Source organism: Pogoniulus pusillus, chromosome 16 (assembly GCF_015220805.1).
Source record: "Pogoniulus pusillus isolate bPogPus1 chromosome 16, bPogPus1.pri, whole genome shotgun sequence".
NCBI classification, from domain to species: Eukaryota; Metazoa; Chordata; class Aves; order Piciformes; family Lybiidae; genus Pogoniulus; species Pogoniulus pusillus.
Genome location: NC_087279.1, coordinates 6,222,971 through 6,249,515, shown reverse-complemented (window position 1 = coordinate 6,249,515; position 26,545 = coordinate 6,222,971). Strand labels below are relative to the sequence as shown.

Below are 26,545 nucleotides of genomic sequence, written 5' to 3'. Positions count from 1 at the left end.
TTGCTTGTTGATGAATAAAGACTTCCTCCCCACCCTAGTTGTTCAGCCTGTGCAGTAAAACAGTCCTCTGTGCTCCAATAACTCTTCCACAAATAGCCAAATATTTAGAAGAACTGTGAGCAGTGGTTTAAGACTCTAATATTGAAGTTGGTTTAAAATGTGTGGAGCCTGAGGAATTGGTTTCTACAGCCTGCAGAGTTGCTTTGTTAGAAAGAAACATTGCTGAAGATGCTTCTTAGTCTGGTCATGTCTTGTAATAAACAGCTAGTGCTGTGGCTAGAGGTTGAATGGAGAGTTTCCATAATACCTATCCAAGATTATTTGAACATTAGAGGTGTTGCAGTAATGTGTTAGGGGTTGGTTGTTCCTTTGCACATCATACTCCCTGCAGTGAGCAAATCTTGCGTGCTGATAGTGCTGACCTATTGTATACTGAGAGCTGAATTTGCTTTGTGGTTTTCATTAGGACTGTTTGGGATTCTTAATCATTTCAAGACAATCTTTGATAGACACTTTTCTGCATCTTCGTATTCTATTTGCTCAGCATCCTGCAGCAAGGATATCATCTTGTGTGAGATGAGGTTTCTGTCTGCCTCATCGTCTTTGGGAAGCGTTGGGTAGTGCTGTAACAGTGGAGTCAGTAAGCAGAAAACCTTGTATGAGTGGAAGGGTTTAGGCTGGGTGTTGCTGGGTATCTGTAAGCCTCCAGGGAGCATGGTCGCTTTTATGGCTTGGGGGGCATCTGAGCCTGTGACTGACTGGTAGAAGCTGTGAACACGAAGTGGTGGAGTCTTATTTTCTGCAGAGCAGCCTGTGCGAATAAACTTGCTATCCAACTATGTAGGTGCTAGGTTGTTTCTAAACCAAGGCATGATGGACAGGTGATATGGAGTCAGAACTGGGCACTGTGTAGATTCAAAGTATCAAGAAGTGTGGTTATCCTACGTCATCTTCCCTCTGGGCGACAGTGTTATCTTCTCTATTTACTCAGGTGAAAGAAGGTAAACTCTATATTACAAAATCCAGAACTACAGAGGTTGTTAGTGCAGTGTTATCTCCTCCCTTTTTCTTTTATCACCTCTTGGTTGCTTTAGCTATCTGGCTTTTTTGTTTTGCAAATGTATGTAGAACTCTTTAAAGAGGGAAGTACCCATAGATGTGGTGTCTGGAAAATGGTTCAAAAAGCCTTTGACAAGGTCAGGCTTTCAGTGAAAGACAAACTCCCCTCATGCCTTTTTTTTTAAGGTAATATCTTCTTTATATTTGTGATGGCTTTGAGCGTTTGAGGAAGAGCACCAAACCAACATTGGGTAACACTCATCTACATTTAAAATGCCTTTAGCCCTCCACAAAACATTTTTGAGAGCTTGGGGTGCGTGTAGCTGTCTTCACCTGCTGTTTCCTTGCCTGCCTGAGGGCTTCAGCCTGTTGGGGCAGAGGCGAAACTAGGGAAATGTATAGACCGTGAGGTTGAGACCCTGTGCTTATTAAGCACATACGTCCAGCTCTTGAGAGATACCCCTCCAGTGGTTCTTAGAGGGAAGTTCACCTGGGTGAACCTTGACTGAGAAGGGGTTATGTCCCAGAAAAAAATCATTATCTTGCCCTCGCCCTTCCCCCACCTTTTTTGGTGATAAAGATCGTGAGAAAACGGTGCCTTGCAGACAACCCTTATCCACTCCTCTGATGGCATTAATGGCCTGATCCACACCCATTTTAATTAGTGAATGGGAGAAGTGCTTTGGTCGCTGACCTGTGTGTGTCTTCTCTGCCAGACACACAGCGAGTTGTCCGTCTGTGGGGCAGTGAGGTTGGTACTGCTGCCCCGCACGGGTCTGGGGACCATACTGAGCTCTGCGGTCGCACTGAACACTTCTCTCTGCATGCTGCAAGCCAGCACCTTTCTCTGGGCTGGCTCCGTCGGGAGTTCGGGCGATATTCTCATGAAGGTGAGGCAAGGTGTAGCGAGATGCTGACTCTGAACTTCCATGCTGTCTTTGTGATACTTGAAGGACCTTGTTTGTGGCTGCCTCAAGACCTCTTCTCTTCTGTTCGATAGGTGCTGGATTGCACAGGTCTGCAGCGCTGGCAGGCAGCGGTCATTGCTGCCCGCCTTGCTGCTATGTGGGGATTGGAGTTGCCAGGTCCTTATCTGCAGCCACCCCTAGAGACACGGCTGCTGGCTTGGCTACCACTTGACTTTCACTCGAAGGTGCTCAACAGAAGCCCTTGGACACGAGTTGGGGGGAAAGATGGAAGCTGTTAGAGTTCAGATGTTCATGCCCTGCTCCTTTGACAGCTTCTGTCTGTAAGTGGCGCTTTCCCGGGCTGACGGCACCATGAGCAGACTGTGTGATTGATGTATTGTGTTGGAGGTTGTATCCTGGGAGTTAAAAATACTGTGCCTGGGAGCTGGCCACCAGCTTCTGCAGAGCCGCAGGAACTGTGACTGACTGCCGGAGATAATGCTGGTGACTTTCAGAAGGAGAAGACTTAAAAAATACTCCAAGTTGTAGAAAAATTGTAATACATGTCTGTAGCTCCCTCTGAAAGTTCATGTCAAATGCACATTTGGGCTAACGGAGGTTCAGTTTAGGTATGTAAGTGGTCATTATGTAGAAGTCTTGGAGGGTAGACTTGGCTTGCAATCCTTCATCTCCTTTTTAACAGGAATGGTTGCAGAAGTTTCTAAAATGTGACCTCTGCACCTTCTAGATTGAACCTTTTTACTCTTACCTTGTTTCTTCATCTGGTGGTGATCCAAGCTTTCTAAGCTCTACTGCAAGCTGTGTCCCCAAGTGAATGGGCATTCAAGCAGAACAACTTAGGGCATTTTATTAAGTCAACACTCATGCAAAAGCCACCTCCAGAGTTTAATAATTATTTACTGAGTGCTCCTGGGTCACAAGAGAGGTTTTTGTTAGGTTCAGAAAGCATTATGTTCAGCAGCTTGTGAAGGTGTGTTTTAAAGACAGGAAGAAAAATGGAAAACTACAAAATGTGTACAGCTACTTAAAAGGATTCTTATCTGAGGATTAAGCAAAGTGGGCTTGGGTTTTTGTTGATGCTTTGGGTTTTGGTACTTTGTTTTTCTTCTTTTTTGCAGACCAAAGTGTGTTCACTGACATGGTTTGATTTGTAATGCAACCCTTAGCTCCTGGGAGGCAGAACTGCGTGGGGATGTGTTTAGGGTTTTTCCTCTTTTCCTCCTCTGACCAGGTGCATTTGGGTGCATGGATATATGTCTGTTGGGTTATTCTACAGGTGAAGCCTTTGGTGATAGGGTAAGTGGTGCTGCTGCAGGTGGGATGAGAAAGCACTAAGGGGACAGAGAAATATGTACCTTGCTGATGGAGCAGACAGTGTGTCTCTTCAGACATATAACCTTGAAACACAGAAACCTTCTTTCATACAGAGGCCTGAAACAGTCCTTGCTTTATTATAAAGGCTGATAAAAGTCTCCACACCGTTTATGCGGTTGCTGTGCCCTTGGCAAGACAGGACATATGAGGGTGCGAGGTGTTGGTTTGTGTTCTCTGTGTGTGTGTGTGTTTTTTTTTTCTTTAACATTGATACTGAAAGCAGTGCCAGCCAGTTGGTGTGGGGAGTAGAGCATTGCTGGAACCCACAATCAATTATTAAATTGCAGGAATGAAGTACAAAGTGCTCCAGGGAAAATGCCCTGGTACTTTACTTGTACTTAGAATCCCTCGCTTTAGCTGAAGATAGGGGAGAAAAGATTGTGTAGGAAGCTTTCTTGTTTGTGAGTTGTCTTGTTTAGAAGTTTGGGGGGGTGGAGGTTGGCTCTCTCTTGCCTTTTTTAGTTACTTTTCCATTTGGTATCCTGTCTTCTATCACCCCTCTTCATGGCAAACAGCGATGCCGGCTTCAGGTTAGAGGCTTCCAGAAGTGGTGTTGCTTCATCCACCTCTGGTACTGGCAACAAAAGGTTTCTTGAGGTTTTATTGCTTGGTAGAGAGACTGAAAACAGAATTTGGACAAATAACACTTCAGTTTTGAGGAAACTCTAGTGGTCATCGAACAGGAGGGGTGCTGGAAAAGAGCTGTGATAATTCTTTCTGGAGGTCAGGCCAAGTATTTGAATTGTAAAGTTGCAACCTCTATCTTGATCATTAAAACAAGCAAGTGAGTTTTTAACTGATGTCAGATACCTAAATGTCGATACTTTATTTTCTCTATAAATAATTATGAATGGGATAAGGGTAAGACATGAAACAAGTATTTAAATCCTATGCTATTTCTTCTGAGATCTAGTGCAGCTCAGTGGATTTCTTGAGGTGCTAAATCTGCTTTTCTTGGCTGATTTTTCTGTGGACTAACCCATTAACAAACAGTTGGCACGAAGGGAGGAGGGCAACAGCCTCCCTCTTCTGTGTCTTTTTTCTGCTTAGAGCAGGGTAGTAAGTTCTTTTTGGAGCAAGTGGTTTGGAAACCTTTTGTAGTTTTAAATGTGTTTTATTTCATTCTTGTTCATCTCTGTCTGAGGAAGTTTGAGGAATTAATGGGCTTGTGGATTTAGTTACAGTTTGTCTAAGAAACCTTCTAATGGAGGATTTTCTTCTTTCTTAAAAAAATAATTTCTAGAACAGTAATGAAAAAACAAAGCTGAGTTAAATTCCCCACCCCTCCCCTTCAGAATCTCCAGAGAAGGGCGATGAAGCTGGTGAAAGGCTTGGAACACAAACCCTATGAGGAGAGGTTGAGGGAGATGGGATTGTTTAGAGTGGAGAAGAGGAGGCTCAAGGCAGAGCTCATTACTGTCTACAGCTACCTGAAGGGAGGTTGTAGCCAGGTGGGGGTTGGTCTCTTCTTCCAGACAACCAGCAACAGAACAAGGGGACACAGTCTCAAGTTGTGCCAGGAGGCTGGATGTTAGGAGGAAGTTCCTCACAGAGAGATTGGTTGGCATTGGAATGGGCTGCCCAGGGAGGTGGCGGAGTCACAGTCCCTGGAGGTGTTCAAGCAAAGCCTGGATGAGGCACTTAGTGCCATGGTCTGGTTGACTGGATAAGACTGGGTGCTAGGTTGGACTGGATGATCTTGGAGGTCTCTTCCAACCTGGTTGATTCTATGATTCTAAGTTCTTAATACATTGCTAATGCAAAGTAATGTCTACAAGCCAGACAACTCACATAAATAATGCATGTGAACCAGAGAACTTGTTTGAGCAATTTATAACAATCTGCAAACAAAACAGACCAAAAAAGTCAAGTCTTTTCCCCCTCCCCCCCCCCAGAGAGATAGAGTACACATCTGGGAAGGTAAATTAGGCTCTCAAAGGTACTCTCTGTGCTATCTCTTGGGTTCATGGCAACAAAATCAAACTTGTTTTTAAAAAATTGTTTAAATCTAATCTGTTGCCTTTTATTATGCAACAGCCATCTGCATGATAACTTATGTATGCAGTTACCAACATTTCCCAGGCATCTGTGCAAAGGATATGTAATTTCAAGTCATTTAATAAAACGTTATCGCTTCGTGATTAATTGGATTGGCACATGACACTCAGAACTAATAACTCTCCGTCCCTATTGCACTCTGCTTATTAGATTGCTAATGGATAACCTGTTTAATCATATCTCAATTAACAGGATGAGTCGGTTCCATTTATTGCAATTAGATGGTATCCATAAACTGTGTTTGCAGGAAGTATCTAAATCACATCGTGTATCAGGTGTGTGTGTGGGCTCTCTTACCAGCTCCACATAATCCAGGGGTGAGTCAATTCACCTAGGAGAGTTTTGAACCCACATGTCCAGGTTCTGGGTTGTACTGTGGTAAGTGGCAACATGCTCGCTCGTAGGAGAAGAGCTGCCTGTGCAGCACGATCGTGGGAGAAGAGCTGCCTGTGCAGCAGAATGTAGAGGTCAAGAAGCTTTAAAAATACTCTTTTGATGAGGACTCTGACTTAAGTTTTTAATTGCTTTTATTGATTGGCAAACTCAGTTTCTGCCAAACTTTCTCCTGTGTGCTCCCCACGAGGGTGATGAAACCTGAAGCGTGCCCCATTCCGTCCTGGAGCTTTGTGTGGTGTGTCCTGCAGTCAAGAGGATGAGCAGATGTGGTGGGGAAGGGAAGCTGTATGAGAGGACACTCAGAGGATGAGATACCAAAGTTTCAGGCAGTTTTCCACATCTAATCAGTGCCACTGGTGGTGAGTGAAACGAGTGCTGCTTCTCGTGTGGTCAGAGAAGGAGCTCTGCAGCCTCCGGGGGATAACGCGTGGGAAATCTGCATGGCAGGAGAGCTGCCTTGTGGTTGTCCAGTTCCCTTCGCAGTGCTTGTGACAAGAACATCTGGTCAGGCAGGTGTTGTGCAGCAGCTTTTGCCCCGGGTAGAAGTGCTGTTTGAGCTCCAGTGCAGTGACAGGAGTAGCACTGCCTGCGGTCAGGGCTTGTGCACCTCTGCGCTGCCTGAAGTTGTAATGTGGGTGATGAGAACGATGCCTGCTGAGCTCATGGCTTGGTTGTACCTGTGCTGGTTTCTAGCTTCTCCTTGGAATAAGGTTGAACAGGACATTTAGGGCTGGGTGCTAGGTTGGACTGGGTGATCTTGGAGGTCTCTTCCATCCTGGTTGATTTTATGATTCTATGATTTAATAATCTTGAGATTTTTCTTCCCCTTCATCTGGCCATCAGAATCTGGTGTTCTGGGTATGGGTAAGATCAACTTCTTCCTCTTGCTAGTGACTTTTTTGTTGATACTTGCTTTAAAAAGCACAGTGCCTGACCTTGCAGTACCTACCTCATTACATATATCTAAAGCTGTTTTTTTTTCCCAGAAATTAGAATATTGAGCAAAAAAACCTGAGTCTCAGCCCTTTGGGGAAGAATTTGTCAAAACAGAGTTTTCTGGGGCTGTTGTTTCTTTTGAAGGCATAATACTTGCAACTTGTGGTTTTGTTGTTTTCACTCAACAGCAGACCCCTGAATAACCTGCAGGAAGCTGTGAGGGCAGTTGATGAGTTGTTGGTGTGGGTAGGCACAGCGATCACCTGAGTGAGATGAAGTTCCTGGCAGGGGCTGTTTGAAATGCCTTCTCCCTCACATCCCCCAAACTCTCAGTATATGGGAAGGTTCTTCTGAGATGCTTTTCAGCACACTTGGCTTTGGTAGGCGGAGAACCAGTTCAGAATGAAAGGAGGTGGGAGCAACTGCTGGGTTACCAATTCTGCAGCATTAAGTATCTATATAAAAAATACCCTCAATAGCACATGAATGAGAAACTTGCTTACAGGGTACAAAATAAGCTTTTCCCTGGCATTAAGAGAATGAGTCCTTCCTTCAGACGAGCGTTCAGGCACCTTACTTTTGCTCGTCTATTGCAGTGGTCTCCAAAGTGAAGTCTGCAGTCATTGTTGGTGGGTAGGAAGAAAATATTAGTGCTTCAGTAATACAGATATAATTTGTGAATCAGTATGTATGTATGGGGCTGCATGCTCAAACAGTTGCTTTTTTTCCTGGTAGGGTTGTGTGGTCAAAAAAAAACCCCAAACTTGAGAATCGGTGATCTGTAACTATCTAGTCAGGGAAATAAAGCATCTCCTTGGCTTGGAAATGTGTGAGTGGTTCAGATGTGCAGCCAGGAGACAGGCTGCTGGGTTTGGATGTGAGAATGCTTCGCCCTTAATTGCAAGGGAGGTGTTTTTTACAAGTATCACAGTCAATGACTTGTCTTGAGCAGCTAATTAGTGCGATTATTCCACAGCTGCATTAGTTTCACCACAAAGGTTTTCTCTTGTTTTATCAAAAGGATCAGTGTCTCTGTGAATGTTTCAACCTGACAGGTCTTAAATAGCAAGATGATCCCCTCCCTTTTTCCCTCCCTGCTCCTAAATGTGTGCTCTGGAAAAGCAGAGTTTGATCTTTTGGGGAGTAAGCCGGGTTCTTCTATTTCATTTCTGCTCTCAACTGTTTGCAACGTTAGGCCTAAACAAAGCCAGAGAACTTCCAGCAGTGCTGGCTATGCTTGCCCAAACACAAGTAACTCTCAGTGCCTGCAGCCTTCCAGGCAAGACCTGGAAGGGCTGCTGGTTCCTGGACTCCTTTGCGAGCTGTGCTGGCAGCATCCTCCAGGTAGCATCCTTACCACTGGAGCCAGAGGTGGAGTTTTCAAGAGCAGCCTCTTCCTAAGGCTGGAGGGTTACTGCTGGACTTGCTCAGGCATGGCCCTGCAGCACTACAGTCTCAAGAACCTTTTCACTCTGTGGCCTGGTGGAAATGAATTGCAGGAGTCAGAATCAGAAAGCAAATACCCTGAATTTTGTACACTGTAGCTCTCTTTAGGTGGAGTCTTGTGTTATTACCCACTTTCAACATCCTTCCTTTGTGGGATGTGCTGCTTGATATTTACATACCCTAATTGCTGTGCTTTGCAGTACAGAAATGTCTTATAAATGGATTTTAGTTGTGAAGACTAACAAAATGAAAGATTGCTTCAGAATTTGTCCCTGTAGTCAATGACAGAGTCCCGTGTTTTATCCAGTATTGTCTGGTAAGAAGCTCTGCTTGGTAGGGGCTTAGCACATAGATGGTGAAGCCCTGCAGTGTGCTAGCTCAGGCCGGGCTCATATGCTTTATAAAGTGTGACTGAAATGGAGCTCTTATTGTTTATTCTGCCTGTTGTTGTGTCTCAGTGTGCTCAGAAGATGCTGGTAGGCCTGAAGTGGGAGTTGGTAGGGATTTTTTTTTTTGAGACTGGTTTCAAGCTGTGAAGAATATTGCCACTGGCAAATCCAACTCTTGCAGAATTGACTGAACTTTGTTGTGCTTCCATGGGAAGACAGACATACATTTATGTATTGAAAATCTATTTATGTTTTTGAACTAGATCATTAGACCTGGAGTGTTATCTGTACCTATCATGGGACTCAATACAGCCCTTTATTCCTTTGAAAAAAAGGAGTGTGAGTGCCTGCTGCTATCTGTAAAAGCATTTGTTTTGTTTGTAGATGGTTGCTGTAAAAATGGAAACAGCAAATAGTTCTTTACAGCTGGCTGTTGCTGTTTAGAAATGGTTGGCTGCAGTCAAGTTAAGGCAGCCTAATGTGGCTGCTAAGCACCTGAAGTCGGTCTGCTCCAAATTCCCCCTGGGGTGGCCCTGCGGCGTATCCTCACCCATCCCACCCCACCGTCCTCTGTGATTCTGCAGGCTCCGACCGCTGGTGCCGCGATCCCGCTTCTGGAAGCTGAGCTGTCTCTCTTTGGTCTTCCCACAGCAATTCCGAGCATCCTGGCGCTTCCAAGCCTCCCTTAAGCTCCTCCAGCATGACCTCACGAATCCTGCTACGCCAGCAGCTCATGCGTGAGCAGATGCAGGAGCAGGAACGTCGGGAGCAGCAGCAGAAGCAGCAAGCAGCTCAGTTCATGCAGCAGCGAGTACCCGTCAGCCAGACACCTGCCATCAACGTCAGCGTCCCCACCAGCCTGCCGCCTGCCACCCAGGTACCCATGGAGGTCCTCAAGGTACGCCACTCTCTCTGCCTTTCTGCTTAGCAGCTCACACTCATCTAAACACCCTTTATTTAATAAGGACACGATTAGAGGGGATTATTGGCAGTGAAATTTTGCAACAAGCCGCGCTCTGGCTCGATTTGCAGCTTATTTTGGTGTCCTGGTAGTGCAAAATGGAAAATCATTGTAAAAAGTTCCTGTGACTTTTCTGTTCTTTAAACGTTGAGATCTCAGGAGGGAGGTTTTGTTACAAAACCAATGCTGCCATCATTTTTCTTTTGGATAACTCCTCTGTCTGTCTTAGTACTTCATTCTTTTCAGAAAGAAGATGTAGTTAATAGGTGTTGAAATCAATATTTCATTTTTAAAAGAAAACAAAGATGTATTTTTATACGATGGGAGTCAAAACTCATTACAAAAGAGCTCCTTGGGAAGCCTTAAGCTGAAGTACGGGTGAGTTTCCAGCCTCTTGCGACGAGTCTTTGTAATCCTTTTTTTGCTTAAATGACTTGTTTGCTATTAGTGGCTTTGGATTCCTTGTCCTACTGCAAACTGTAGGAGCTTGTTAGTATCCCTCTGTCAAAAGGGATGTAGCTTGCTAATTACTCCAGGGAAAAACGTGAACAGCTAGAAGAAAAGAGATCATTTCATGCACTGGGTAAATCCAAGTAGAGTAAAGCGATGCGAAATGTGCAAGTAAAGGAATGCAAAGAGTTTCGGGGAGATTTGCAGAAGCATTTAATGAAATTTTCATTAATTTTGAAGAGGTCTCTCTTCACTTTAAGTGCTTCATCTTTTTGCCAAAGCCTGATGTTCAATAACCACATTCAGTTGGTGTGTTTTTACCAGATAAGTTAGCTGAGCTCGGTTACAACCCGCTTGTAGTTTACTTATCGCTGTTCTGTATCCATGATGGGTAGGCAAAGATTTAACTTAGCCTTCAAAATAGAGTTGCAGTCTCAGAGTTTTGGGGTAATCTGTTGTGTGGAGGAAATGTAGGATACATTTATTTAACCTGCATTCTGACATTGTGCTGACAGTGTCAAAACTTAATAGTTAACTGGGACACTCAAGCCAGGTTGAAGTAGGGTCTGTGATCTAGGGGCAAAAAGGTGACAGCTGAATTTTGAATTCTGTCTATTTCCATTAAAAGTAAATGTGCTGTATTTTGAGCATGTGTGCATGTGCTTATAGTAAGGAGCTCAGAACCAACTGGCAATAGTTCTTTTGTCTAATATTTGTGCACAATGTTTGTGTATAACACTTTGTTATGACACTGTAGTTACAATTTGGATCAAGCAGATGTGTAGATGCTGTGTAATTTTTTGTGGTTGTTGCTGTAGTTAAATATGTATATGTTACATTTTTATATCCTTGCATACTAATATGTTATGACCTGGATTTTAGGAGTTGTTTCTTTAAGCATCTCTGAAAACTTGTAGGAAAACATTTGGGTTTTGATGATACTTTACTGCTGAGGAAGGAGTGTAGTGTCTTGAAGTGTTAGCAGTTGGCTATATTGTTCCTACAATTACCTCTTTATATGAGAGAGAAGAGGAGGCAGCTCTGTGTTTCTGAGGGACAAACCACAGGAGATGCTGTTGTAGGTGAAAGGTGATGTTCAGTTATTACAAATGGACTTCCTAGGAACTGGCGTGTCACAGGATTTGTATGCAAATCTGTAACCTGCTAGAGGATTGCTGGGGAACTTGACATGAAGGACTTGAACCTGAATCCTTGTCCTTCAGGACAGCAAAAGAACTGTCTGGCCTCTATATCCTGCTGATAGAATAGGCTCTCCTGGAAAGAGGGAGGACACCTTCCCCGTCTTTGGCCTAGATAGCAGCCTACATGGCCCTCTAGAGCAAAAACTGAAGAGAATGATTCCTTAATTGGCTTATGAATGAAAAGTAACAACTGCCAGCAACGGACAATTGGGCATTGAAGATGATGGTTGTAGAAACCTGAGCTACCTGCTGGAACAAAATGATGCCGCCTTCTCATCACCCCTGGTTACATGAGTAACATCCAGATTTAGCAAAAGCAAGTTGTCTTCTGCTCATGAAAAGAAGAGCAGCTGCTTTGCATGGTTCTGCTGCTCATGTTTTTGGTGGAGAAGAGCACCTGAAGAGTCATCCTTTTATCCTTGCTGATAGAAGCGGACCGATTCTGAACAAAAAAAAACCTGAGTACTAAACACCAAGTTGAAGTCATGATCTTGCTGGAAATTTACCACTGATACTTCAGCAGGAGTGGGATTTGGCTGAAAGGGCCATATCATGTGTTTGGTTGTTGTGGGGTTTACTTATTTGGCTCAAAAGATGAAATTAACAATAAGTCAGGATCTTCCTGGTGCCGATACGCTGACAGCCAGCTCTGCCTGCTGTTCTGCTCTCTGCTAGTGACATCATTTCCCTGCAGCTGCTTTTTACACTTCAGTTGTTTTTTAGCTGCAGACACATTTTCCATATGAGCTGTACAGAAGTTTTAATTAGATAAATAGGGAACTAAGTTGGTAACTTTATTATCCAGATGGTCTGGATTTAGTGACCTTAAAGAATGGGATGGACAGAAAGGGGATTTTTACACTTTGAGAAATGTCAATCTGGAAAGGAACTGTCTTTGAAGGAGATCTTTTTGAATATTGCTTCACCAACAAATAAGACTAAATGCAGTCATTGTTTTTGTTGTTTGTTTCAGAGCTTAGCATCCAAAATCCCCCACTCCCAGCCTGCTGAACTTGTCAACATTTTGTGTTTTTAATCACATCATGTGACTTTACCATTTCTCCCATGTCTTGTAGGGAGAGAGGGATGCCTGCATGTGGTTTGGTTGTTTGGAAACACTGGTTTAATGGGGAAAAAAAAAAGCCAAAAATGTTAATGAGCTTGGATTTCATATTCCTTTTCAGAATGCTCATTTAGAAACAACACAGAAAGCAAGAGAAATAAGTGTGAATCTATGTCACATTGTATAGGAATCCCCAGATTACATAACATGGTATGCTCAAGGCCATGTGAATAAATAGGATTTCATTTTCTTGAGTAATGACTTATTGCATCACTTCTCTGCCAAGTAATGTAGCTTGGCAAGGTAGGAAATGACCTGTTTGAATTCCAATTTCATGTTGCCTTGCGCAGCCTAATTAAGAGATGGACTGGGAGCAGGTCTAACACATTTGCAACAGTATCTCTTTGAATGCCATAGCACAAGGAAGATTTGGCTGGGCTTGTAGTTCTTCTGTGGAGCTGATGTTAGCTTCATCGATACACAGGCTGCTTTATTGTTAAGCATCTTATCCATCACCTATTGGTAGTTGAGGACCAGCATCTACAGAGAGATGTCACAAGAGTTTCTTTGCTCCTGCTGTAATTCAGCGTTGTGTTCTGCCTTGGAAATAGAAGCATAGAACTTAGAATGCTGATTTTTGGAGTAGTTCCAAGCCCTGGCAATGTTGGATTGAGATCCATTCCTAAGGTACGAAGTGAGTTTGTATTTTTATTTCAACCAGTTAACTTCTTTGCAAGGAGTTCATCTGAATGTGCCCTTGTTGGATTGTTTTTTGGAGTAGCTTTTTCCATAGAGATGTATCCATGCTTGATGTGTATTAAGTAGCTGTTGTTGATGTTGATTGTGGTTATTCCCTCATCTGGTGGGAGTCCTAATCTGTTGGAGAAGGAACCCCCCGTGAAGATCTCAACTTCAGCACTCCAGAGCTAACTCTGGGAGCTAGTTGCTGCATTTCTGGAAGCAGGGTTAGCACAGGGCTTGAGGAGGTTGTATATCGGGTCCCTGTCTGTAGGTGTTACAGACCCGATGGATGGGTTTGGGTTTGTGCTCCTCAGTCATCCATTTGCAAAACAATACTGCTATTAATCCCATACCTTGTGGAGTTAAATTCAGTAAAGGTGGTGAAATCTTTGGCTGTTAGAAATTGAGAGACTATGCATTTTGGTTTGCAGTGAAGCTGATCTGTTAATCAGCTTCCCCGTGGACTTCATCTTTTGCTGTCTTCCTGCTTGATATCATGAAATTAGCTTCTTCTCCTGTAGTCTTAGCAGCTGCCTGTTGACAGTTAGTTACAGAACATCTCCTGCAGATGTGATAGAGTTGCTGGGTTCTGCTTTTAGCGTCTTTCATGCCCCCGTTGCACCCATTCCCAGCCTTTCTTCCCAAGCAACTTGCAGGATTCTTGTAGAGTGAGTGGTGTCCCATCTGCCAAGCTGCTGGCAGCAGCAGGGCAACACCCTGCTTGTGACAGGCAGTAATACACCAGTCTCAGCTGTAGGTTGGTTTTCAGTCTTCTATGTCAGTCCAGGAAGCTGACTGTAGGATTTTTATGTATTTGGTTTCTATTTGTTCAGACAGAAACGCTGACTGGTGTGACCAGCTTTTTACGTAACGTGTGCCTCTGGCATCTTCACTAGAGCTGCTCTTTAGCACTATGGGGCTCACCACACTTGACATGCTTTTAAGAAACACAGAAGGAAAATAATTTTCCTTCATCTAACAGATCTGGGGGGGGGGGAAAAAACAAACCAAAACTAAAGAATCAGTCTAAAGACTGAAAGTGTCATCTGTCATGCCTTATTCTCCAAAGCAAGGCTTGCAAGATCCTCTGCTTGTTTTCTGAATCAGTTTTCAGGAAGATCTACTGATAGAAATAGTCCGACCTGAGATCTGAAATGTTGATGAAGGCTTGTCTTTGAAAATTGCTCTCTTCTCTCTCCCTCTCTCTGGTGTGTTCCTGCAGTGGTGCAGATGTCTTTTGGACACAGCATAAATGCTTTGTGCATTGTAAGATAAAAGCAGGTCTCCTGATGAGTGGATGATATAAGGAGTTCTTTTCAAGATGCTAACATCCTCTTTATCCTTTTTTTCTGGGGAAAGAGCAGTTAGTTTCCTTGCTCCAGGGCATCTGGTCAATGTGTGTCCTGCTTTGGTGATCTGCAGCTTGAAGTCTCTCCTCTCTTTGCACTTGCATAGTGCCTGCTCTGGCTGATGGGGCAGGTCACCCCAAAATGTGCCAAGTACATAAAAACGTATGGATGGAAATAGAGGTTATGAGAATATTTGTAATATTTGTTGTTAATATTAATTGGTAGCAGTTTATTTGTATACAATCATGTTTATAATGTGCTGCCACTTAGAAATTTCTCATCCACTAAGGATCCCACTTACGATTTCCCCCAGTGCACTGCCTAGGGTCAGTGTCTTCATAGTAGATGTTAACTGCTCTTTTTGGTGCTAGAAGTACAGATCTTTAGTGCTACATCTGGTCATTGTGGCCTTTCTTCTTTCATCTGGGATCTTGAACAAGCTGAACCCCCTTTTCAAAGCCTAGAACCACACACTTTTTACTTGCTTTGTTTTATTCCAGGAGCTTTTCACAGAATCACAGAATGGTGGGAGTTGGATAGGACCTCTGGGGATCATCTAGTCTAAACTCCCTACTAAAGCAGGGTCACCCAGAGCAGATTGTACAGGGATACATCTGTGCAGGTTTTGAGAGTTTTCAGTGAGGGAAACTCCACAAGTTCTCTGGACAGCCAGCTCCAGTGCTCTGTCATCCTTAAAGCAAAGAAGTTTTCCCTTGTGTCCAGACAGAACCTTCTATGTTCTAATTGATGCCCCCTGCCCCATATCCTATCACTGTGTACCACTGAAAACAATCTGACTCCAAGACTTTTCTTCATCTCGTGGCTGTATTGTGTGCTGTTCATTGCTGATACCACAGTGGGTACCTTTTGCCTCTTAACACCGTCCCATTTCTGTAGTTGGTCCTCATCTTGCTCCTTCCAGAAACTTTTCTCAGGTGGCCAAGAGTGCAGCTTTTGCAGCTGCACTGCTCAGAAGGGTGCAGGCAACCAGGCTGGCTTTTTGCCTTCACCCCCGTGTCATTGTTCATTCAGATTTTAAATGCACCACCACGATAAGCAATTTGCACCAGATGCCTGGTATTTCTTTGGGTTTGAAATGCCAGACATGCTTTCTGAGTGGTGGCAGTGACCATGGACCTATAAAAAACCTAGTCCTTTTCCAGAGTGCTTAGCCCAGAGAGTGCCCTGAGGTGTTCACATAGCCCAGCCCAGCAGGGCAGGCTTTGTACTTAGCTGTAGTATTCTTGGTGTGATAATTGCCACAAACTTCATTGTTGAGGGGGACTTAACTCACAGTTCTGAAGAGGAAGAACAATGGGATGTCAAGATAAACCTGTGGTAGCATCTGCTAGAAGGAAAGCATGTTTGTGGAGGCAGTTATCTGATTAAAAGTTAATTTAATCTAACCTGACAATGGTAGATAGTAGAGCATGCTGGTACGTTATGTAAGCATGGCATGTGTGTTTGCAGTAGAGAACCTAGACAAGGAATTTGCCAGGCTGAGCTTTGGTGAAGTACAGATAGAACATTTAAACAAAGCTTGCTTGCACTCAGTGGCTCTGGCACACTCTGACCACAGCAAATTCTTCATAAAGGAAAACTCTCATTTAACTGCAGATGCACCAAAGCCTGCCTTGTCTCCTAAGCCTTCATGTAAGTAGAAGTATGTCTCAGGCTTAAAATCTTCTTCTTGCTTAGTGAGCTTAAGGCTGTTCAAGAAAACAACAACCTCTGGTGCTAGATGTCTGTGGTTAGTAATAGAGGTAAAATGTAAACTCTTGCTTAACACTTAGGTTATTAGACATTAAAAATGCTTGGAATTCGAAGGGGCAGCATGCTCTGGTGTACAAGTGTCTGGTTGCTTGACTGCCAGTGCAAAACACTGCTTTCACCCTTCGTCCCAAATGTCCTTTCCCTATGGAAGCAAATGCCATATGTTGCCTGGCTCTTGGTGAAATGGTGTCACTGGTAAAGGTGTCTGATCTTTCCATCTTAGCTCTTTAGCTGTAGTCACTGTGACATAAAATATAGCTCCCAAAGTGGGGGGACAAACAGTGCCACTACTGAATTAAGTTGCTGGAGGGAACCAGGGTATTTCCTGGGCAAATGATACTATGAGCAAGGTGCACAGGGCAGAGCGAGGAGGTAGTTGAGAAACTGCTTATCGTACGCCTGCCACCCTGCAAGTGTACATGAGGTAGGTGGTCGTTTGAAATAACATTTTTGACAGGGAAGAAGTAAGGATGTATTCACACAAACCAACATAGACACTTGGAGGTCCAAGCTCTGATCATCTTTTAGAAAGTTCTTGGTGGTACACACGCTAGTTGGTGGTCTTGAGGATTTGTTGTCTTCCTGCTCACATGATAGCATCCACAGAGTTGAGGAGAGATTGCCAAGTTTGTTCTGTTACAGCTTCAAAGCACCTTTTTTTTTCCTCCTTCATAGTCTAGCCATGTTATTTGATGGTTGAGTTACCAGACCTTGAGAAAATGGTGGTTCACCACGTGTCACTGGCTGGTTTGGAGCTGCAGAAGATGAGTTAATCTTCCCAAAGATTTGCAGGTGCCCACAGTTGAGCGTATTAAAAGCACTGATGAGACACTGCAGCCCAGCAGCTAGCAGATTCTAAAAGCTTGTATTAAGCCCTCTTTGGGTCCATGTTGATTTTTAAAAGCATCTCATTCCTCTTCCCTGGTTGAACCAGGGACGTGTGAAGAGGGTCAGTGCTGATCACTGCAGTTGTGCTTGTTGCTTCCACAGTAAAATTCAGCAGAAGATAACGGCCACAGCCACATGCAGTGGTGGAGAGTGGAGCTGGGGCTCTGGGGGGGCCTCGGTGCCAGTTTGAGGCCTCTGTGCTGACACCTTTGATAGATGTTTCAATTTGAAATGTGAACATTTCGATCTGCTTAAAGTAATCTTTTGGTATTCTGTGTGATCACAAATATTTCACTTCTCCAGCTAGTTTGGCAGCATTATTCTCCGAGACGCTGAACCTGTGTAGTGAATGAATTCAAAGTGACAAGCTGGAGACATTCCTGCCATTCAAGAGAGGCTTAAGGAATTTCTTATTGGCTGAATTACAAATATGTAGCATTTTGCCCAGCACTGCATGGCAATTTCAACCTGCCTGACCGTGACAAGATTAGCACTTTTCCTCCCCCACCCCAGCAGTAATTTTTCTTCTTCTTTTTTTTCTTCTCCCCCCCCCTTTAAAAAAAAATTAGATTAACAAGTACCAGGCAGAGATGCAAAAGCTTGAAAGAGTAAAAACCAGCCTTACCTTGAATGATTCTGTCTGTCATTGGATTGGTTCCTTAATTAGCCCCATGTCCTTTAACCTCTTGAGAAATAAGTAAGGGATAAATTTGGGGATAAAGACAAAGACGCCCGAAGATTTACCACACACTGCTAGGTAATTCATCAAGGAATGTTGGTAATTAGCCCTGCCTCTTTCCTTTCTGGCTCATTTAATAAAACTGGTTGATTTAAAATAATGCCTGCTGGTTCATTATCAACTACTTTAAGAGCCAAGTTATGAACTTGAAACAAAACCCACTATTGTGTTGTCTGCAGAGGACCTGGCAAGTGTGTGTTTTGGTTTAGTTTTTAGAAGAAAAAGAAGTTATTTAGTCTTGTCATCAGTCTCCCCAACTTGATAATTAAATATTACTTTGTGTTTAGATTACCATTTGGCTTTTGAGGTGTCTTTATTTCTAGTGTCTACTACTGAGAGGTAGAAAGGAGGGAAAAAAAAATCCAAGATCTTGAAGAGGTACATGTCAGATTGTGTTAATGAAGCATGGCCTGATGGAATTCAGCTGAATATGGACTTTACAAGAGTAGTAGTCGTCCAGTTGAGGAAATGGGCAACTGCTTTAACTCTTTATCTTTCAGAAATGAGTGCCAACTTCATGTCTTGTTCTTTGACCAGAATGGTTCCATTTCAATAGTGCATTTCGTTAGTAGCGGAAATGGTCCCTGAGTTGAGGACAGAACTGTTCTGGTTTGCATTTACATATAAATAAGTCATGCAGATTGATTTATTTTTATTTATAATTAAAAAGTAGTATTATAATATAAATTAAATGAGAAGTTCAGGCTTGAACTGGATCATTATACTGCTGCCTTGGCTCTTTTCTGGGAGAGTATCTCTGTATGGCAGCATCCAGTTTGAATTCGTTACATCAGTAGCTGCTGGGCAGTGGATCTGGTTAGGTCTGTCTGTCTGACTTAATTAAGTTACTATTACTGTAAATCTTCCTTTAATAATTAATGTCAGGCTTGGCTTGCAACACTTCTGAAACTGTTATGGGCTAGAGGAAGAGCAGGCTGTGGTAGCCTTTCACTTGTGGTAGGCTTGCCAGATCTTGAATCCCTTAGACATTTTTGAACCTCTTCTAACTCCTCATTATTATCTGGGGCAGAATTGGATGGAGTATTTCAGTGCAAATAAGAAGGCACAACCTCATACTCATCTTCCATACATCTCATTTGCATCCCCCGGGACAGTGCTTATTCTGGGGGAGCTTGAGTTTGTTACTTGCTGCAGCAAAACTTTCTTTTCTGCTGTTGTGAGCAGATGGATTAAAGAAAACGCCAACCAAATGAACCAAACAAAACCCCCCCACAAGCAAACAAAAAACCCCAAAAGCTTAAGAAACAACCCCCCCCCAAAAAAAAACCCAAAACATCTGTGACCTTTGTGGAAAATTACTCTGCCAGTATTTAGTTCTCAGCAGTTCTTTTATTCTAAGCTAGAAAAATACTTTGCTGCTTCTTGACACTTGCAGAGAGCACTGGACTGGGCTATTAGGGTGAGAGCTCAGCCCTGCAGGTTGACATTTGGAGCACTGGATACAAGTTACCTACTTGTTTATTGTTTTGAGACTTTTTAGTAAGCTTTTCTAGTTTCAGTTGACTTAGAGTTAGGTAACTGCTATTTTTTTTTCCAGCTTGCAATTAGGTGGAGCAGAAAATTGAGTATCTTCTAAAACTAACAAAACCCCCAACAAACACAGCTCTATTTAATGTCAGTGTTTTACACAATTAGAATGTCCACCCCAAATTAACAGTTTGGCTTTCCCACATGATAATTGTTCAATTTTTAGCCAACTGAAACAATGTTTTGTGGTGGACCTCTGTGACTTTTTTTTTCTATATTTTAATAGATTGTACTGCAGCTTTGGGTCCCAGCCACATTTAGCCCTTTCTTTCAGGGGAGTAAAACAATTTGGAAAGAGTCAAGTAGCTGTAATATAGTGGGGATAGTACAACCACACCAGCCTTGGACAAACTGAGTAACTTAATAAAAGATGCCTTTTTAAGTAATATTGTTTTAGTGCTGAATTGTTAAAAGTCTCCTATGAGGACAGACTGAAAGAGTTGGGGCTGTTCAGCCTGGAGAAGGGGAGGCTCCTAGGTGACCTTATTGTGAACTTTCAGTATCTGAAGGGAGCCTACAAAAAAGCTGAGGAGGGACTTTTTTTGGCTCTCAGGGAGTGACAGAACTAGTGGGGAGCAAGGCTGGACGTGGGGAGATTCAGCCTGGAGGTGAGGAGGAAGTACTTCAGCCTGAGAGTGGTGAGAGCTTGGAATGTGTTGCCCAGGGAGGTGGTTGAGACCCCATCCCTGGAGGTGTTTAAGGCCAGGCTGGATGAGGCTCTGAGCAATCTGATCTAGTGTGAGCTGCCTCTGCCCATGGCATGGGGGTTGGAACTAAATGATCCTTGAGGTCACTTCCAGCTCTGACAATTCTATGACTGACTGTCTTTGACTTGCTGGATGTCTGTGATTGAAGTTCTAGCTAGTCTGTGGAAATTCTCTAGGTAACTTACATGATTCCAGCAGAATCTTTTCTCCCCTTTTGAACTTGATGAGGAGCAGTGTTCATTTCAGCACTGATAGTACAGTCATTAAACGGGGCCAGGAAACGTTGAGAAGCACTAAAAACTCCTTCAGCTGCTTCATTCACTGCCTTGCATTTTCATCGTCTCTCAGCAGATGGCATTAGGAGTTCCCAGTGTCTGCAGTTCCTGGGAAAGCTCTCAGCTGCTGGGGAAGTGGCTTTCTAGACGATTCCTGTCGGTGATGAAGGCTAACAATCAGTTACTTAAAAACTCCTTTGACACATTATTCTAATCATGTTGTTTGGTTGTGTTATTGTGCTTTATTTTCACCAGCTAATGTCCCGGAGGTACCTTTAAGCCATTAACCAGTAAATGCTGTATGTAATAGTTATTATGTGCAAAAAGCAATTACTGCTAGAAAGTCTGTGAGAGGCAGGCTGCCTCTTTTAAATAAACCTGCTGCTGGCGTCCAGTGGAAGTAATAAACTTGTTCAGCAAGTAATACCAGAGTGCTAAAAAAGCTGAAGCAATAAAACTGGAGTGTGTTTTCCACTGAACATTCCTCATTCTCAAAGCTATGTAAGACACTACTGGACTGTTTGAAATTATACTCCCTTCCTGCTTTGTGCTGCAAACCCTGATAGTTTTTCTGTTTTTAAACCATGTAAACTGGTGAGGGGGGGGAAAATCACTTGAAAAAATATGTGATGAAAGAAGTAGTAAGTGTTACTATATTGCTAAATTAATATGGCTCACACAAACCAGAAGCCATGAACAGGCAACTCACCTGTCTACAACTACCTGAGGGGTGGTTGTGGCCAGGAGGAGGTTGCTCTCTTCTCTCAGGTGGCCAGCACCAGAATGAGAGGACACAGCTTCAAGCTACGCCAGGGGAAATTTAGGCTGGAGTTGAGGAGAAAGTTCTTCACTGAGAGAGTCATTGGACACTGGAATGGGCTGCCTGGGGAGGTGGTGGAGTCGCCATCCTTGGAGCTGTTCAAGGCAGGATTGGATGTGGCACTTGGTGCCATGGTCTAGCCTTGAGCTCTGTGGTAAAGGGTTGGACTTGATGATCTGTGAGGTCTCTTCCAACCTTGGTGATCCTGTGTGATACCTACCTGACGCCCTGGCTTCAGACAACAGCATTTTTATTACTGACTGGAATCTGCTCACATCTCCAGATGAACACATTGGCATCAGCGGGAATGTGCCTTGTGTGTTTAAAGAAACCAATGTTTCAAGAGTCTGCTTTTCTGTCTTGATAGGTACAGATATTCCTTGTATCTGCATGTCGTTTTCTCTTAAACACAGAGTGGCAAATGTGCTTGTCAGTGTCACAGGTCAGGACTGCCATGGATGCTGAATGTACAGCAGTGTTGGGAGGCATTGCTGGAGCTGAGCTTGGAGTCTCAGCAGCAGTCGGGCAACTAAGCACCTTTTAAAAGGTCTCACTGTTTATTACTGCAAGCTTTAGAAAATTCTAAGAATGAGTTTCAGGGCATCTTTACCTCCCTATCTAAAATTGGCATTTCTTTTTTCTTCCTTGTTGCAATGAAAAGCTTTACCAGTAAACTGCTGCATTAAAGTAGAATGTAATAGTGGCATCTCCTGGTAGTGGTATTGAACCAGAAATCTCTTTGACCTACAATCAAAACTAATCAATGAATTTGAAAGGTACATGAATCAAAGCTTCTGCTTCAGGCTTCCTTCCTAAAAAACACCAGGAAATTTATGGCTGAAACCATCAAAATTAAGGATTGAATGATTACCTATGAATTTAAGTTTTCTGCTCTTGTTAGAGGAAAAATATAAACAGATAAGTAATGGAAATTCTCTCTTTTAACAAAATGTTCCTTTCCTTGAAAGATTCCCATTTTGAGCTTGAGGTGTAGGAAACAGCCTAGCTGCTTATCTGAGTCTCTGTAGAGATCCTATCAAGGGCTGATTTGCAGCACACTAAACCTTGTCTTCGGGAAGATTTCTGCTGCCTACCTCAGACTGTGATGACTTCTCCCTGCTCCTCTTTTCCTTTAGGCATGTGAGCTGTTTGTTTCTTCTGGATTTTGGGATGCCCGCCTAGAGGGTGTGGTTTTCTCAGGGAAGACTTGCAGCAATTGACTCCTACCAACAATCTGGAGAGCCAAGGCTCTTAACCAGCATCAGTGTACCAGTGAACCTGCTTTTGGCCAGAAATCTTGTTTCTTTGAAAGGAGGGCAGAGCTCTCTTAGTCCCGCTACAGCCTCATGTGGAAGTAGGGCTGTTCTGCTGAAGGAACTGCTTCTAAATGAATTCCTGTCTTGTTAAACAGTGCTTAAAGTTAATTCTTAGAATCATAGAATCAACTAGGTTGGAAGAGACCTCCAAGATCATCCAGTCCAATCTGTCACCCAGTCCTGTCCAGTCAACTAGACCATGGCACTAAGTGCCTCATCCAGGCTTTTCTTGAACACCTCCAAGGACAGCGACTCCACCACCCTCCTCGGCAGCCTATTCCAATTGCAATCACTCTCTCTGTGAATCTCTCTCTCTTGTCTTGCTCAACAGAAAATTCTGTGAAGTGAGGCTTCTGTTTACAAAAATACAGCAATCATCTGTATTACCATGACTCACTAATTGAAGAATCTTCTTTTGAACAGTTCCTAATGCTATTTCACTATGCTATTTACTTGGCTAGTTTAAAATTCTGTGTCCTGACTCCCACCAAAACCATACTCTTCTGAAATACCACTATAGCTTGGGTCTCAAAGAAACAATTTATTCAGGGAGGGTGTAAAATGACCTTGAATGAGTCAGCACTGTGTAGCAATCAGAAGCTTTCTCTATCCTCTTTGCTTTCTAGAAGGAAATGAATTCTGGACCATCGGCACCATTCATTGCGTGGCAGTTAATGGGCTCCATTGACGTGAAAGTTCATGTATTCCTTAAGGGTTCAGCCCTGTATGGTTTGCTGTGTAAAAGGAAAAATAGCATTTAGTCATGCTGCTGTGGCTTTTCAAAAGAGTTTATGCTTGTCCTATGTATGGTGGCTTTTTGAGGGAAGAAAAGTGGTGTTTTTTGCTCCAGAGTGCCGCTTATCCAATAATCGGCTGCTCCATGTGAGTGCTGCTTGCTGTGGGTCACTGTTGAGAACTCTCCTTTTCTCTGTGCTGTTTCAGTAATGAGGAGAAGATTTCCAGCCAGGGCTTCTGCTTGTTCCCAGGGCTTTTCCTTAGAAAAGCCTTCTCTTTAACCTTGCACCTTCCCTAAGAAATGTTAGTAATTCCATTTGCCTGCTGTTGGCTGCAAGGACTGGCTCTGGTCTTTATGGCTCAGTGCGTTCTGAGCACACAGTATATGTACTCCACTTTGGATGCAGAGTAAGGAATGTGCTGTCTGCTGCCAGATCCAGGGAATAATGACAGGTAACTATTTGGGGAACACAACCTAGCTGTGCATTTTCTTCTCTTAGTAGCTGCAATTCAAGATAATATACCTAACCAGCTCTTGCTACCGGCTGTATATAAGCAGTAGGCCACTAGATGGGGTGAAGCAGAAGCAGTTTTGGCTGTTAGTTCCTTATTTGTGCACATTTTCATTTGTTTGGGTCTGTTATCCACTGGCTGGGCTGATGATGTCCTTTGTAGCCTTGGCAGTTGCTGCCTCCTTGATAAAATCTGGTTTAGGCCCCATCCCTGGAGACATTAAAGATCAAACTCGATGTGGCCCTGGGCAGCCTAATCTAGTTGGAGGTGTCCCTATTGACTGCAAGGCGTTTGGACAAGATGACCTTTAAGGATCCCTTCCAACCCAATGCAGTCTGTGAATCTGTGAAAGATAAACCCCACTGAGTGTAAACCTATTTGCATTTTTGAAGCATTAAGATCTTGAAAGATATTTATTCTTTCCTGTAAAGTAATGGCATGCTAAAATAGGTTTATGCCTGAGGTTTTCAAAAGGGTGGGGAAGATTGAGTTAAGATCTGTTTAACCCACACCTGATTTCTACTTACATCCCTCTAACCGTCGTCTGGTTGCCTTGATTGGTGTTCTATTACTCTGCTCTTTCTTGGGTAGCTAGAGCTTTGCACATCACAGTCAGTGCTGACACAGATTTTAGGTGTTGCTGGTATTTTTTCGACTTTGAAAGGAGATTTAGGACTTCAGTACAAAATTAAACAATGCCTTGGTGGAAGATAGTGCACCTATGTCCCCCGGTGAACACAGCTTTGCTCTCGCAATAGCGTTGGAAGGGTTACATTAGTGCGGGTCAAGTGCGGTTTAAAATAGGATTCTTCTGAGACCAAGCCTAGAGGCCCTGAATTTCTTTCTCAAAAGATGTTTTGATCTTCTGACAAAACTATTACTTCTGAATTTCTTGGAGATTCGTATTTGCAAGTAACCTTTGGAGAGCTGCAGTGCTAACACGCACTCCTCTTTGTGTTTTGTGAATGTGCCTCTCCTGGTGAGTTGTTGGCTTGTGCTGCTCTGAAGTTCAGATGAAACCATTGAATAGAGTTTTCTGTAAGCTGTTTGGGAAGGTGGAATTTCTCTGGTGTCATGTCATAAAATAGGATTCCAGTCCTGCAAAGGGGGCTCTAACCCGCACTTGGGTAGGACTCTGCACAACAGGAAATCAAGAGCTTGTAGTTCCCTGCAGGCTGGTGAATCTTACATGTGCTGAAGACACTGCTGTGCTCAGTTTTTTTCCCCTTATAACCTATTTTTCAGTCTTAATTTTTCATGACAAGGAACATGCTTGTGCAGTATCTGTTAAGAGTAATGATGCTGGCTGCAATTTTTTTGTTGCAACTGCAATACAAACAGGGCTGCCGACAGCTAACTTGTTTTCAGTCGAAGTATTTCACTGGTTCAAGTGATGGTCTTGCAAATGTCCCTGGTTCAGGTGATGGTCTTGCAAATGTCCCCTCTTTTAGCCCGAGCAAGGCTCCTTTGTATGGGCAGGAGCTTCTCGTTTGGAAGTGCAACTAATTATTTACCTACCCCATGTGAAATAACAGGAGGGAAGGGTTTTCAACAGCTCTTCTCTGGAAGATGTGGAGGGGCAGGTGTGGGGAAGGTTACAAAAAGGGCCGAGTGGTTGGATGTTGTTTTTGAGGGTATAAAATAGATGGTGATACTATATCTCTGTGTATGTAAGGCTTGACATCTTAAAATGTTGAAATGTTGGCAGCCTTCTTTAATAAATAAGCCAGCACCAGTCTTGTTTTGGGTTTTTTTGGGGGAGGAGCCGGATGATAGCTGCTGACTGACTGCTGTGGGAATAAGATCGTGAGGTGTAGAGGTGAGATCATGCAACCTAGTGGCTCTTCGCCTTAAGTATGTCTGTGTTACAGAAGAATTATGGTAATGTTCCTTCAGCTAAGAAATAACTAAAACACTGAAGTTTCATTGTGGTTTTGGGGTTTAAAATTAGAGCAGAATCAACATACTTAATTACTTGCTGTTATTACGTTTAGTCTCTTGTGGCTGCTGTGATGTCTGCTGTAGCACCTTCTTCATGGGTGAGATGTCAGGAAATAGCAAATGTGATGTAACTTAATGGAATTCATAGAATCATGGAATCAGCCAGGTTGGAAGAGACCTCCAAGATCATCCAGTCCAATCTATCACCCAGCCCTATCTAGTCAACCAGACCGTGGGACTAAATGCCTCATCCAGTCTTTTCTTGAATACCTCCAGGGACGGTGACTCCACCTCCCTGGGCAGCCCATTCCAATGGCAAATCACTCTCTCTATGAAGACACAAGCCCTACAAAGGGCAACCACCATTCAGAAGTAATCCTGGCAACACTGGCTTGCAGTTGTATCCTCTCTGGACATCAATTTGGCCCCCTGGGTTAACTGTTCTCCAGGGTGGTGGCTTGCCACCCTGCACAAGAAGTGTACACACCTTTGTGGCTTCCCAACATCCCCATAAAACTCTGAATTCTGGTCTTGAGCAGAATGCTTCAGATCATCACCACTTGAGTTTGCATGAAGGTGACTTGGATTATCTTCCATTAGCGAACAATGATGATCAAGCACTCTGAGGTACTGAAACTGTTTTATTATAACTCAGTAGGTTTTAATGCAGCCATAAATAACATCACAGCTCGTTGAGCAGAAGGATAAAAATCAAGGAGTTGGGTGGTAAGCCAGCTTGCATTTCCTCCACTCGAATGAAGTCAGCGATTTATTATTGTTTTAGGCTGTGTCTAATGATCACATTAGTAGTGTGAATAAAATGGATGGATCTAGGCTTGCTTTATTCTTCTGCTTATTCAAGCCTTCCTTCTTGGGGCCGACGTGAGACACCGCTGGCTGTAGGCAAAGCGGTACAGAGCCCAGCTTAGTCTTCCTA

General features: G+C 43.4%; 1 protein-coding gene across 4 annotated transcripts in view; it reads left to right on the top strand.

Annotated features, from left to right (window-relative positions):
• Positions 1–26,545, top strand: part of MITF (melanocyte inducing transcription factor) — a 111,861-nt gene that overhangs the window by 50,207 nt on the left and 35,109 nt on the right. For all 4 annotated transcript variants that reach the window (XM_064156251.1, XM_064156254.1, XM_064156253.1 and 1 more), the window contains one exon: positions 9,239–9,485. In XM_064156251.1, the coding sequence (XP_064012321.1) occupies positions 9,239–9,485 (247 nt within the window). The remainder of the gene's footprint in view (positions 1–9,238; positions 9,486–26,545) is intronic.